Genomic DNA, 14,536 nt, shown 5'->3' with positions numbered 1-14,536 from the left:
GGAAGTAGTCCTACTCACATAATATACACCACCTATGCAGCACCTTTTTGTTTACATTTTGAACCCTTCCCTTGATAATCCATTGCACTATGTAAAGAATAGCACTACTGTATTAACCTAATTAAGATGGAGAGTAATATTTAACTATTAAATTGAACTACCTATACAACTACACAGTACACCCAAATGTAACCTTCTGTGGAAATCAGAGAATTCTGTAGCGTGTTTCCTAACAGTATTTTGCCTACCAGTAACCTTAAACTGGTGGAACTCAATCTCTTCAACTCTAATTCAGCATGAATTTCATGAGTTTGAACTTACATATACAGTTAAGAAATTATCTATCTAGCAAATAAAAGTTAATCAAGAATGGAGAGAACTATTATTCTACTCCAATCCTTGGAAAATAAATCTTAATGGTAAAATTTGTGAAGTTTTACAAAAGTTGGCAATTCTCAAAATTAAAATGTTAGCTAGATACAAAGTAAATTTAAAAATCAGGCGACAGGCTAAAAATCTGCTTTTAAGAACAGTATGTTAAGAAATGTATTATATATAAACTAACAATTGTAATAAATTAATTGCTAGAAACTGTAAAAGTACCTTAAATGGAATAGAAAGAAATCTAGTTATTAGTTACTAAATCCAACCTAGCTTCAGCTTTAGCTTTTATTTTTAAAATAATGTACCACTCTTTGGCAAATCACCAATAAAAGTGTATTTAAGAAAAACAAATTCACCCACAAACCCAAGTTTAAGTAGGGAAGTGAATTTTATTTTAAAAGATTATTTTATTACATTTATGCTCGACTCCTGCTTCCAGAAATATCATTTAGCCCTTTGAGAGCACTAACTTCTGAAATTTGAAAATAAACAATTTAATTTTAAATGACTATTACAATAGTAAATAAACATGAGAACATCTAAGTATATAGGCAGTGAAATTTTTTTAAAAAATATTTAAAACACATAAGGAACATAATTACTTTGTGGAAACAGCTCTACTTCATAACTTACCCAGTTAAAACCAGATACTATCTTTCAGTGAAAATATAAGAAATGTCCCACTGAAGTGTTACTTAATGCATCCCTCAAAAAGAATTCATTTTAACTGCTAATTAACTACTAAAGATTTAAATCAAATCATACTATTTCAAATAGGTTTTAAAAAGACTTTTAAAAGCCGTTAGTATATATTATAATCCTTAAATCTGAATATCTTCAGTTGAGACCAGATTTGGCTCAAGGTTTTTTTTTTCCTTAATTTCAAAGGTAGCAACCTATATATAGGAATGAACGAGAATCCTGAAGATGACTAATACCACAAAAGAAATTATTTTGACCAAAAAAAAGAAAAAATTGATTCTAAATGCCGGTTTTTACTTTTAATTGAGGCATGTCAAAATTTAAGTCTCTATGATACTTCTGAAGATCAACATAGCATATACTGAACCCCTTGGAAAAAAAGATTCTAAACAGAAAAATCACAAGCTGACTAGTGTGTTCGTAACTATAAGTTAATTAGATTCAATGGAAAATAATAAGGAGATAGCTGTGGAAGTTAAGGGTTTTATACTTGTTTCCTCACATGAAACTGGCTAGCTTATGAAGGACCATCTTTTATTACCAGTTAAGTGCACACTGCTGAAAAGCAAGAACAAGAGGACCAAGAGAATTTGTCCAGAATGATGAATAGCAACTACAATTTAAGGAACAGAATGTACTCGCTATATAATCAAGATGAAAAAGATAATTTACAGAAGGTATTAAGTGTAAAATGGTTGTCTTCTTGGCCTTACCTCAAGTTTTCCTGACAATATCTACCTGGGATGAAAAAGACCGTTTTAAAGAAATAAAAAAATACCTTACAAGAAAAAAATAAATGAAAACATATCAGCTCTTAAAAGTGAAAAAGCTCTCTGTCTGTCTCACACACAACACACACACACACTCACACACTCCCTCCTTCCCTCCAGTACCTCTAGACCCTAGAAAGCTTTGCTTCCATAAACCTGTTTAAGAAAATGATTTCACTTTCTCCGGACCTCTTGTATTCCTATTCATGCCCAATTTTTATAAATCAGTGTCTGTCAAGATTAGTATGGTTGTTTTAAAGATGAATAAACCTCATCAAGAAAAATAACTGGCAGCAGGAACCAAATAACTATGTTAATTACCAACATAAAAAACATTTAATAGAGTCCAGAGTACAAGAAAATACTCAAACTTTAAATGATGGCTTTAGACACCACACAAACATGCACTCTCCCTATCAAAACAATTTCTATGCCAGCTAAAACAAGAACAGGACAAACCTAAGATGCTGTTTTGAAATGCATGAACTAATACTTTCCTCTAAAATACTTAGCTTTATTAGAGAAATAGCACTAAAAATAAAGATTCAAACAACATTTGCTCTATTCTACTTACATATCATAAATAAGAAGCTTTGATCAAGACACACACACTCCTTCACAATCTTTCCATATACACCCAAGCATTCTTATATCAAAATAAGCTGTTTACCAGCCAACCGTATGTGGTTGAATGATTAAAATGACCATCTATACTTTACATAGTAAAGCATTTTCAAAAATTTTAATGTACACAGTGAAAAAAAGGAAAAAAAAAACACAGTAATTCTGAACACATGAGGAGTAATTAAGCAGCTTCATAATCAAACCAGGCTTCATTACTTGCAATAAGGGCAATTCTTTCCATTCTTCACCAAATACTTAAATTTCAATAGTATTAACATTAAAAGAAAACTCAAGTTGAAACCAAGTAACTGATGTGTTACTCAGCTTTTAAAATCTATAAGTAACTCTTCCCATGAGGTAAGGCAACTGAGTAATTTGATTGTATTAGACTGCATTAAACTAATTATACTTGATTTTTTTAATAACATGCTAATTAAAAGGTATAACTTTTGGAAATACAACAATGAAAAGAGTTCTGAAACTATGAGTTGTGGTCTGGGGGAAAATATTAGCAATGTTGTCATTTTACTACTTGCATACTTTCTGCAAAAAGTGTGCCTAACAATGTCGGATGACCTATATTTTAAGCTTAAGTAAACATATCCTTACACATAAGACAAACTCATATGTCCTCCTTTAAGTACAATTTCTGCACATCATTTATGAGAAGATGATTGAGAGGTAATAATTAAGGCCATCCAATGTAGACAACTAAAGCGTTTTGCTTTAAGTAAAATAAGAACATGCTGCTTCATTTTCAATTATCACAGTATGAAACTGATGGTCCCAAAACTGCATTGCTGTTTTAAGCTCTAAAGTCATTCTTGAAAACAGACTTCCCTCTCATATTAAGTGAACCAAGTAAGAAGCTCTTCTGACATACCACTTTCACACTTCTCTATGGGAGGGAATGGAATATCCATCTAAATTCCATATGAATTGAGAATGACTAGTCCATATAAAATTCTAGAAAACAGTATACCACATTGTAGAAGGCACTAAAGCTTCAGCTTGTGCTCCCATAGCCCATTTTGAAAACCCAGTTTTCTTATTATAAATGGCACCTTTGCCACCTACAACTGACAACACACACTGCGATACTGTTCATAATAAGCTTGGAAGTGTCAAGAGAGTTCAAAAAGAAATGCTTACTTTGTGGGGAGACCCAATGATTCTGAACACTGAATACTAATATATTATTAGTATTCAACACAGTTGTTCTTCCTTTTGAAAAAGAACAGTAGCATGCATTGTCAGTTGGTTTTTAATCCACTTATTTAAGCAACTTTAATCTGTAAAACTATTTTAAAGAAAAACTGCTGTCCTAAACAGTGAGCAAAAGAAAACACAATAGTGAGAATTTAACACAATCACTGTAAATCCTGTGAAGTCAATGTTAAAACTTCTTACATACTCCGCACTTACAAGGGTGTGTATATATTTGCACCAATTTCAAGCAAATCATCAATCTGTAATATACTGAAATTAAAAAAAAAGTAAAACAATACAAAATCAGTTACTAGCATTTTTTAAAAGAGCCTCCAATGCTTATCTCCAGTCTTTAATGGATAGTACAAATTTAGATCTTTAATGTCCCATTTAATGGTTCTTCGCAAACACTTAACAAACCACATGACAAGTGTGTCAGCCACCATGGAAATGCACAGCTTTTAGAAGATGAGGAGTTTGGGTAACACCTGTTATTTTCACGATGTCCATGCTTTATTTTCTTACTCAGTAACAAGATGGCCACAAAGTCACCTAACAACTAAAAAAGCTGTTAGCTCATATCTTTATGCTCTACTGGATTTCTTCACTGTTTAACATCTTGTTGAGAGAATTAAAAGCTTTGGATTCCATTCCAGCATGTGTTTAGAGGTGCATTTGTAGGTCCTATACTGCTTCTGTTTTGGTAGAGAGGTTTTCTTCATTTGGTTGACAATTCCCATTTTGCTGTACTTTGTTCTCCTCAGTCCTTTGTGCATCCTTGTCATCTACTTCTTTTCCCACACTTGAATCTGGTTCTTTATTGTGCTCCTTCTCCTACAATGAATATTTAGGTATACATTTAATATTTTTCTCAAGAGTTGTCTGCTATTACATCTAGTTCTGGCTAAAACTTTATCTTTTGTGAATTAGTCAAACTGGGTATTATCTCCCATTACATTTTCATATAAATAGTATATACGAACATGTATCAATATGCCCTTTGTACTTCTAATAAAAGATAGGACAATCTATGGAGATTAAGTTAGAACAAAATAGGTAAATAGAAACTCTTGGGAAGAATTCAACAAACGTTGCTGACTGACTTGAAAGGTGGAACTGATCGGCTGAAAGTAAAATAGTTCCCATAGATGTCAGGATAGATTTGTAATCTGGACACCAAAGAAGCAAAAACAAGGGAATGTAGAAAAGGAAATCACGATTCCTCCTACCAACGACTGTTTAAGAACAGTCCAAATTCAGCTCTCAACTTAACGGAGAATTAAATGAGAACATGTGGAACAGTGCCTGGAATGTATTAAGTGCTCAGGAGATATTATCAATGTTACTGACAATGATGATAAACCTCTATCAGTATGGGAATAAATAAGACTATAAGATAAAAGCTTCAGAACTCACAATTGATTTCTAAACACAAATATACTTACCAGTATAATAAGGGAATTAACCTAATTCACAAGTACTTAAAATATTTTATCAAAAAAAAAATGAAGGAAAACAAAACAAAAACCCTTACCTGGCGGAATCTGGTTTTCCATTAATTATTCTAATTCAACAAACCTAACTTTGGTATATATTACAAAACCAGTGATAACATCACCTGTCAAATTTGCTAAAACAAATATAGTGAGGAAAATGGCAACAAGTAAAAATATTCCAATACAGTTAAAATTTTTATTGTATGCCATTCTGTGATTCTCTAAAATAAGGAATGCAATTGTTTATACTAGTAAACATTACATTAATTAGTTCTTATCTTCAAAAATTAGGTTAAAAAACTACCAATTTAACAAATAGTACCAAAAACACACAAGGCACTGGTAGTATAAAATTACCTCTATGCAATAAAGAAGAACAATCTCAAACATTAATTATTCAAACCCTAAACACTGAACGACTTTCTTACTTTAAGTGAAGTATTGTTCTTCTCTACCTTTTCCTTCCCATCTCTGTCATTAGAACTCTTTCTTGTAGAGGCTGAACGTTCTCTCTCTCTTCTTTCACTGATGTGGTCCCTTTCTTTTTCTCTCTTTTTATCCTTCTTATTTCTGCTATAAGAATATTAATAACATGTCATTAACTTCTAAAAAAGTAAACACCCACTATATTGTTGACAAAATATTCTTACCTAACATTAATGCACTGTAAACAAGCGTATCAGTAACCTGGTGGACCAAATAACATAAATGAGTCCTGTAGCCCACCTAACTCCACCCCACACCCAGTTAATTTTTTAAAGACACACAAGTCATTACCGCAGAGGCCACCAAGTGTTCACATAAAACACAATTCTGTATTATCAATTTCTTAGTTTTGAAACATTCAAGGTTTATTTATCTACTGTAATCAGGATAAAACAAAACCAAATATATAATTTTTTTTTACCCACCTTTTCAAAGTAAAAAATGAATAAGCAGAAAAGAATAAAAATGATAAAGAATCAGATATGGCTCTCAGGTAAGGCTGAATGACTTCTAGGAAAATGTGGAACTTCAAATAACCAATTATGCCATGTGCCCTCCCCTCTCATTCACAATTACAAAAAAGTCCCATCCACCAATTCAAGAGCAAACATTAAGCAGAAGATGGAATGAACAAGTTCCATTTGTAAAAATTACATATCCTTAAAATTAGAGGGAAAAAAATGACGCATTTCCTATCAGAAGCATAACAGACACCTTCTATTCAAAATAATTAGCCTTAATATGGAATTCTAAACTTTTTTGTCTTAATTATGAATATTTTAAAAATAAACACAAAGACCAGGGGGACAAATAACACTTAGGAAACAGACCCAAGTACCTAAGTAAATTCAATAAAACAAAGGGGTGGCATCTCAAATCACTGGGGCAAAGTTCGTCTTTTATAAGTAAAAGACTTGGGGACAACTGGATTATTATTTGGAAAGAGACAAAACTGGGTCCATATCTCATTCACATAAATAAATAAATCCAAATGGATTAGAGACCTAAATTTTTTACATGAAACAATACAAGTACTAGAAGAAAACATAAATAAGTTTTTTTCTAACTTAAGTGAAGGGAAAGATTTTTTTAGCCATAAATAAAATTCCAGGTATGATAAAATAAAAGATTCATTAGTATGTCTACATAAACTTTTGCAAAGCAAAAAAAACAAAACAAAAACCACTACTAGCATATTCAAAAGAAAAACAACAAAGAAAAATACATTTGCAACATTATTTATGTATGTATATCTTTATATACAACTCTTAAAGCCAAGGAAACAGCTACATCAAAAAGAATGAGATTCTTGAGACCTTCCTAGTGGTACAGTGGTTAAGAATCCACCTGCCAATGCAGGGGTCACAGGTTCAAGCCCTGGTCTGAAAAGATCCCACATGCCACAGAGCAACTAAGCCCATGCACCACAACTACTGAGCCTGAGCTCTAGAACCCGTGCTCCACAACAGGAGAAGCCACCGCAATGAAAAGCTCGCACACCACAACAAAGCGTACCCCCCACTCGCCACAACTAGAGAAAGCCCACGTGCAGCAACGAAGACCCAAAGCAGCCAAAAATAAATAAATAAATTTATTAAAAAAAAAAAAAAAGAATGAGATTCTTAGGAATAAGTTTAACCAAAAAGGCAAAAAATTTGCTGAAAAGAAATAAAGACATAAATAAATGGAAAAACATCCCATGTTCTTGGATCAGAAGACTTAGAGTTAAGATAACAATAGTATCCAAAGTGATCTACAAATTCAATGCAATCCCAATGGCACTGTTGGCAGAAAAAGCAAAACCCATCCTAAAAATCACAGGATCTCCAGGGACATCAAAATAGCCAAAACAATCTTTAAAATAACAACAAAATTGGAAGACACACCATCCCTGGTTTTAAAACTTCCTACAAAACTACAGTAATCAGAACAGAGTAGTACTGGCATAAGGAGAGACTTACAGACCAATGGAAAAGACAGAAATATATGGTCACATGTATGGTCAAATGATTTTTGATAAGGGTGCCAAGACTCATTCAATAGGGAAAGGACAAGCTTTTTAACAAATGTTGCTAGGAAAACTGGACATCCACATGCAAAAGAATGAAGTTTTAGACTCTTACCTTACACCATATGTAAAAATTATCTCATAATGGATCAAAGACCTAAATATATAAACTAAAACTGTAAAACCCTTAGAAGAAAACACAGGGGAAAATCTTCATGACACTGGTTTTGGCAATGATTTCTTGGATATGACAGCAAAAAGCAATGAAAGGAAAAAAACAGATAAATTTGAATTCATCAAAATTAAAAAACTTTTGTGCATCAAAGGATACTTACTCAAAGAAAGTAAAAACACAACCCACAGTATAGGAAAAAAATACATGGAAATCATATTATCTGGTAAGGGATTAACAACCACAATATAAAGAACTACAACTTAAAAAACCAAATTATCTAATTCAAAATGGGCAAAAGACTAGAATAGACATTTCTCCAAAGTAGATACACAAAAGGTCAATAAGCACACGAAAAGATGCCCAACATCACTAATCATTAGAGAAATGCAAATCAAAACCTTAACAAGATACCATTACACACTTACTAGAATGGCTATAATCAGAGAGAGACAATAACAAGTGTCAGTGAGCATGTGGAGAAATTGGAACACTTGTACATTGCCGATGGGAATATAGAATAGTGCAACCACTTCAGAAAAGTTTGGCAGTTTCTCAAGAAGATAGAGAGGATTACTATATGACTCAGCAATTACAACTCCTAGGTATAGAAACAAAAACATGTCCACATCAAAACCTGTACACAAATGTTCATAGCAGCGTTATTTATAACAGCAAAAAAATGGAAACAATACTAAATGTCCATCAAGTAATGAATGGTTAAACAACAAAACCTGGTTTTATCCATAGTGGAATATTATTTACCCCTAAAAAGGAATGAAGTACTGATTAATGCTACAATATGCACGAACCTTGAAAATGTTACAATTAGTCAAAGAAGTCGGATACAAAAGACCGCACAGGGACTGCCCTGGTGGCGCAGTGGATAAGACTCCATGCTCCCAATGCAGGGGCCCTGGGTTTGATCCCTGGTCAGGGAACTAGATCCCACATGCATGCTGCAACTAAGAGTTCACATGCCACAACTAAGGAGCTGGTGAGCTGCAACTAAGGAACCCTGGAGCCGCAATTAAGGAGCCCACCTCCCGCAACTAAGACCTAGTGCAACCAAATAAATAAATAAATAAATATTAGGGGGGAAAAAAAGGCCACACATATTATATGACTCTATATGAAATGTCCATAACAGGCAAATTCAGAGAGACAGTAAGTAGATTAGTAGCTGTAAGGAGCCATGGGGAGTAACTGCTAATGGGTACAGGCTTTCTTTCAAAGTGACAAAAAATGTTCTGGAACTAAGTAGCAGCAATGGTTGCACAAAACTGTGAACTCTTAAGAAAAATGCAATGAAAATTACTAAAAATCACTGAAATGCACTAAGGGTGAATTTTATTTTACATAAACTACTTCTCAACTTAAAAAATAACCCAGAGGGCACCTGCCAGCCACTGGTGGGGGACTCTGACACCCAAGAAGACGGGAGGAACCCCAAAGTGAACCGGTAGGATGTAGGGGGACTGAGGGGGGAGGAGAAGAGGAGGGCAGACAGGATCAGCACCCCTGAGGCCGGGGAGATGAGGAGAGGCAGCGGGGAGGGACCCTCCAGAAAGAGCAGAAGAGGACGGAGGGCGATTGCCTGGCCCACTTGGGCCGCAGAGCCTGCGGAGCTCCCAGGCTGGTGCCTCCCCTCCAAACTGTGTGGGTCCTGGGGGCATAGGAGGGAGGCCAGGAGATCAGGAGAGGCAGCCAGGAGGAGCCCTCTGGGAGCAGCAGGTGACTGCCACGCCCACTCAGGCCCAGGGAGCCTACTGAGCTCCCAGGCCAATCCCATCCTCCAAACCCCCATCCAGGATGCATGGGTCCTTGGGGGCACAGGAGGGAGGCTGAGGACATAAGGAGAGGCAGGCGGGAGGGGCCCTCCCAGACTGTAGGAGTGGGAAAGGAGAGGAGGGTGTTTGCCCTGCCCACTCGAGCCCAGGAAGCCTGCTGGGCTCCCAGGTGAAGTTCCCTGCCCTCTGAGACCAGGGGTGGGGGGCACTCCTGGGCCCCTTCAGTTCCTTGAGCCTAAACACCAGCTCCCCACAGTCCCCAGGGCCTCTTCCAGCCCTGGGGGTCCTGAGCATTGGTCCTGCCCACCACCCAAACCTCGCCTTTGCTTAGGCCCCGCCCTCCACAGCCAAGACCTCTCCCCCAGCCTTTTTTTCTTTTTCTTTTCCCTCCTCCTCTTTTTTACTATTGTGGTACTGATGTACCTTCCAGTTGTTGATTCATCTGTATTTTTATTTTTATATTCTTCCGAACATATCTGTTAGTTTCCTAGTCTAATTTTATTTTTTCCTTTGTTATTTTTATTCTTATTTTTTGGGCCCCACAGGCAGCTTGTGGGATCTTGGTCCATGAGCCCGGTGTCAGGCCAAAGCTCCTGTGGTGGGAGCTCTGAGTCCAAACCACTGCACTAACAGAATCTCAGACCCCAGGGAATATTCATCAGAGTGAGGTCTCATGGGGTTCCTCATCTCAGCACCAAGACCCAGCTCTACCCAATAGCCTACGAACTCGAGTGTTGGAAGCCTCAGGCCAAGCAACCAGTAAGACAGGAATACAATCCCACTCATAAAAAAAAAAAAAAAAAAAGAGACAGCAAAAAAATATGTCACAGATGAAGGACCAAAGTAAAAACCTACAAGACAAAATAAATGAAGAGGAAATAGGCAATATACCTGAAAAAGAATTCAGAGTAATGAGAGTAAAGATGATCCAGAATCTTGGAAATAGAATGGAGGCACGGACTGAGAAAATACAAAAAATGTTTAACAAAGACCTAGAAGAAATAAAGAACAAACAAACAGAGATGAACAACACAGTAATTGAAACGAAAAATACACTAGAAGGAATCAATAACAGAATAACTGAGGCAGAAGAATGAATAGAGCAGGAAGACAAAATGGTGGAAATAACTGCTGAGGAGGAAAATAAAGAAAAAAGAATGAAAAGAAGTGAAGACAATCTCAGAGACCTCTGGGACAACACTAAACACATCAACATTTGAATTATAGGTGTCCCAGAAGAAGAAGAAAAAAAGAAAGGGTCTGAGAAAATATTTTAAGAGATTATAGTGGAAAACTTCCCTAACATGGGAATGGAAATAGTCACCCAAGTCCAGGAAGCACAGAGTCCCATACAGGATAAACCCTAGGAAAAACACACCAAGACACATATTACTCAAACTAACAAAAATTAAATTCAAAGAAAAAATATTAAAAGCAGCAAGGGAAAAACAAAAAATAACATACAAAGGAATCCCCATAAGGTTATCAGCTGATTCTGCAGTGGAAACTGTGCAGGCCAAAGGGAGTGGCAGGATATACTTAAAGTGATGAAAGAGAAAAACCTACAACCAAGATTACTCTACCCAGCAAGGATCTCATTCAGATTCAATGGAGAAATTAAAACCTTTACAGACAAGCAAAAGCTAAGAGAATTCAGAACCACCAAACCAGCTTTACAACAAATGCTAAAGAAACTTCTCTAAGTGGGAAACATAAAAGAAAAAGACCCACAAAAACAAACCCAAAACAATTAAGAAAACGGTAAAAGGAACATACATATCGATTATAACCTTGAATATAAATGGATTAAATGACCTAACCAAAAGACACAGACTGGCTGAATGGATGCAAAAACAAGACCCGTATATATGCTGTCTATAAGAGACCCACTTCAGACCTAGGGACACATACAGAATGAAAGTGAAGGGATGAAAACAGATATTCCATGCAAATGGAAATCAAAAGAAAGCCGGAGTAGCAATACTCACACCAGATAAAATAGACTTTAAAATAAAGATTATTACAGAGATAAGGAGGGACACTACATAATGATCAAAGGATCAATCCAAGAAGACATAACAATTATAAATGTTCATGCACCCAACAGAGGAGCACCTCAACACATGGGGCAAATGCTAACAACCATGAAAGGAGAAATTGACATGAACACAATAACAGTAGGGGACTTTAACACACACTTACACCAATGGACAGATCATCCAAACAGAAAATAAACAAGGAAACACAAGCTTTAAATGACACAATAAACCACATAGATCTAATTGATATTTATAGAACATTCCACCCCAAAGTGGCAGAATACACTTTCTTCTCAATTGCACATGGAACATTCTCTAGGATAGAACACATTTTGGGTCACAAATCAAGCCTCAGAAAATTTAAGAAAACTGAAATCCTACCAAGCATCTCTTCTGATCACAACGCTATGAGATCAGAAATCAATTACAGGAAAAAAAAAACTGTAAAAAACACAAAAACATGGAGGCTAAACAGTGTGCTACTAAATAACCAAGAGATCACTGAAGAAATCAAAGAAGAAATAAAAAAATACATAGAAACAAATTACAACGAAAACACGACAACCCAAAACCTGTGGGACGCAGCAAAAGCAATTTTAAGAGGGAAGTATATAGCAATACAATCTCACCTCAAGAAACAAGAAAAATCTCAAACAATCTAACCCTACACTTAAAACAACTAGAGAAAGTAGAAGAAAGAAAACCCAAAGTCAGTAGAAGGAAAGAAATCATAAGAAAAGTGCAGAAATAAATGAAATAGAAACGAAGAAAACAATAGCAAAGATCAATGAAACTAAAAGCTGGTTCTTTGAGAAGATAAAGAAAATTGATAAACCCTTAGCGAGATTCATCAAGAAAAAAGGAGAGGACGCAAATCAATGAAATTTGAAAAAGGAGAAACACAATGATGCTGCAGAAATACAAAGGATTATAAAAGACTACTACAAACAACTGTATGCCAATAAAATGGACAACCATGAAGAAATGGACAAATTCTTGGAAAGGAACAATTTACCAAGACTGAACCAGGAAAATTTAGAAAATATAAACAGACCTATCACAAGTAATGAAATTGAAACTGTAATTAAAAATCTTCCCACAAAAGTACAGGTCCAGATGGCTTCACAGGCGAATTCTAACAAACACTTAGAGAATAGTTAACACTGATCCTTCTCAAACTCTTCCAAAAAACTGCAGAGGGAGAAACACTCCCAAATTCATTCTACAAAGCCATCATCACCCTGATACCAAAACCAGAAAAAGATATCACAAAAAAATAAAATTATAGACCAATATCACTGATGAACATACATGCAAAAAACCTGAACAAAATACTAGCAAACAGAATCCAACAGCACATTAAAAGGATCATAAACCATGATCAAGTGGGATTTATCCCAGGGATGCAAGGATCCTTCAATATACGTGAATCAATCAATATGATACACCACATTAACAAATTAAGGAATAAAAACTGTATAATCATCTCAGTAGATGCAGAAAAAGCTTCTGACAAAATTCAACACCTATTTATGATAAAAACTCTCCAGAAAATGGACATAGAGGGAACCTGCCTCAACATAATAAAGGCCACCTATGACAAACCCACAGCAAGCATCATACTCAATGGTGAAAAACTGAAAGCATTTCCACTAAGACCAGGAACAAGACAAGGATGTACACTCTCGCCACTCTTATTCGACATAGTTTTGGAAGTCTTAGCCATGGCAATCAGAGAAGAAAAAGAAATAAAAGGAATACAAATTGGAAAAGAAGTAAGACTGTCACTGTTTGTTGATGACATGACACTATACACAGAAAATCCTAAAGATGCCCCCAGAAAACTACTAGAACTCATCAATGAATTTGGTAAGGTTGCAGGATACAAAATTAATGCACAGAAATCTCTGGCATTCCTATACACCAACAATGAAAAATCAGAAAGAGAAATTAAAGAAACACTCCCATTTACCATTGCAACAAAAAAAATAAAATACCTAGGAATAAACCTGCCTAAGGAGGCAAAAGACTTGTACTCATAAAACTGTAAAACACTGGTGAAAGAAATCAAAGATGACAAACACATGGAGAAATACACCATGTTCCTGGATTAGAAGAATCAATACTGTGAAAATGACTATACTACCCAAAGCAATCTACAGATTCAATGCAATCCCTATCAAACTACCAATGGCATTTTTCACAGAACTAGAACAAAAAATTTCACAATTCGTATGGAAACACAAGAGACCCTAAACAGCCAAAGCAATCTTGAGAAAGAAAAACGCGGTTGTAGAAATCAGGCTCCATGACTTGAAACTATACCACAAAGCCACAGTAATCAAGACAGTATGGTACTGGCACAAAAACAGAAATATAGATCAATGGTACAGGATAGAATGCCCATAGATAAACCCACGCACATATGGGCATGTAATTTACAACAAAGGAGGCAAGAACATATACAGTGGAGAAAAGACAGCCTCTTCAGTAAGTGGTGCTGGGAAAATTGGGACAGCTACACGTAAAAGAATGAAATTAGAACACTCCCTAACACCATACACAAAAATAAACTCCAAATGGATCAAAGACTTAAATGTAAGGCCAGACACTATAAAACTCTTAGAGGAAAACATAGGAAAAACACTCTTTGACATAAACCACAGCAAGATCTTTTTTGACCCACCTCCTAGAGTAATAAACAAATGGGATTCAATTAAACTTAAAAGCTTTTGCACAGCAGAGGAAACCATAAACAAGATAACCCTCAGATTGGGGGAAAATATTTGCAAACGAAACAACAGACAAAGGATTAATCTCCAAAATATACAAACAGCTCATGGAGTTCAATAGCAA

At 35.6% G+C, this 14,536-nt stretch overlaps 1 protein-coding gene across 6 annotated transcripts in view; it reads right to left on the bottom strand.

The window, feature by feature from the left end:
* Positions 1 to 771: 771 nt before the first annotated feature.
* The window catches only part of SREK1 (splicing regulatory glutamic acid and lysine rich protein 1), a 54,845-nt gene continuing 41,080 nt past the window's right edge, over positions 772 to 14,536 (bottom strand). For 5 of the 6 annotated variants that reach the window (XM_081233916.1, XM_081233918.1, XM_081233919.1 and 2 more), the window contains 2 exons: positions 5,614 to 5,758; positions 772 to 4,523 (listed from right to left, as the gene is read on the bottom strand). In XM_081233916.1, coding sequence (XP_081090042.1) covers positions 4,374 to 4,523; positions 5,614 to 5,758 — 295 coding nt within the window. In that variant the 3' untranslated portion in view covers positions 772 to 4,373. The remainder of the gene's footprint in view (positions 4,524 to 5,613; positions 5,759 to 14,536) is intronic. The other variant, XM_081233917.1, reaches the window with a different exon arrangement.

This window comes from Mesoplodon bidens, assembly GCF_964165515.1.
Source record: "Mesoplodon bidens genome assembly, chromosome: 4".
In the NCBI taxonomy this organism is placed as follows: Eukaryota; Metazoa; Chordata; class Mammalia; order Artiodactyla; family Ziphiidae; genus Mesoplodon; species Mesoplodon bidens.
Note: the sequence above shows the minus strand (reverse complement) of the source record. Positions and strands in the feature narration are given on the sequence as shown.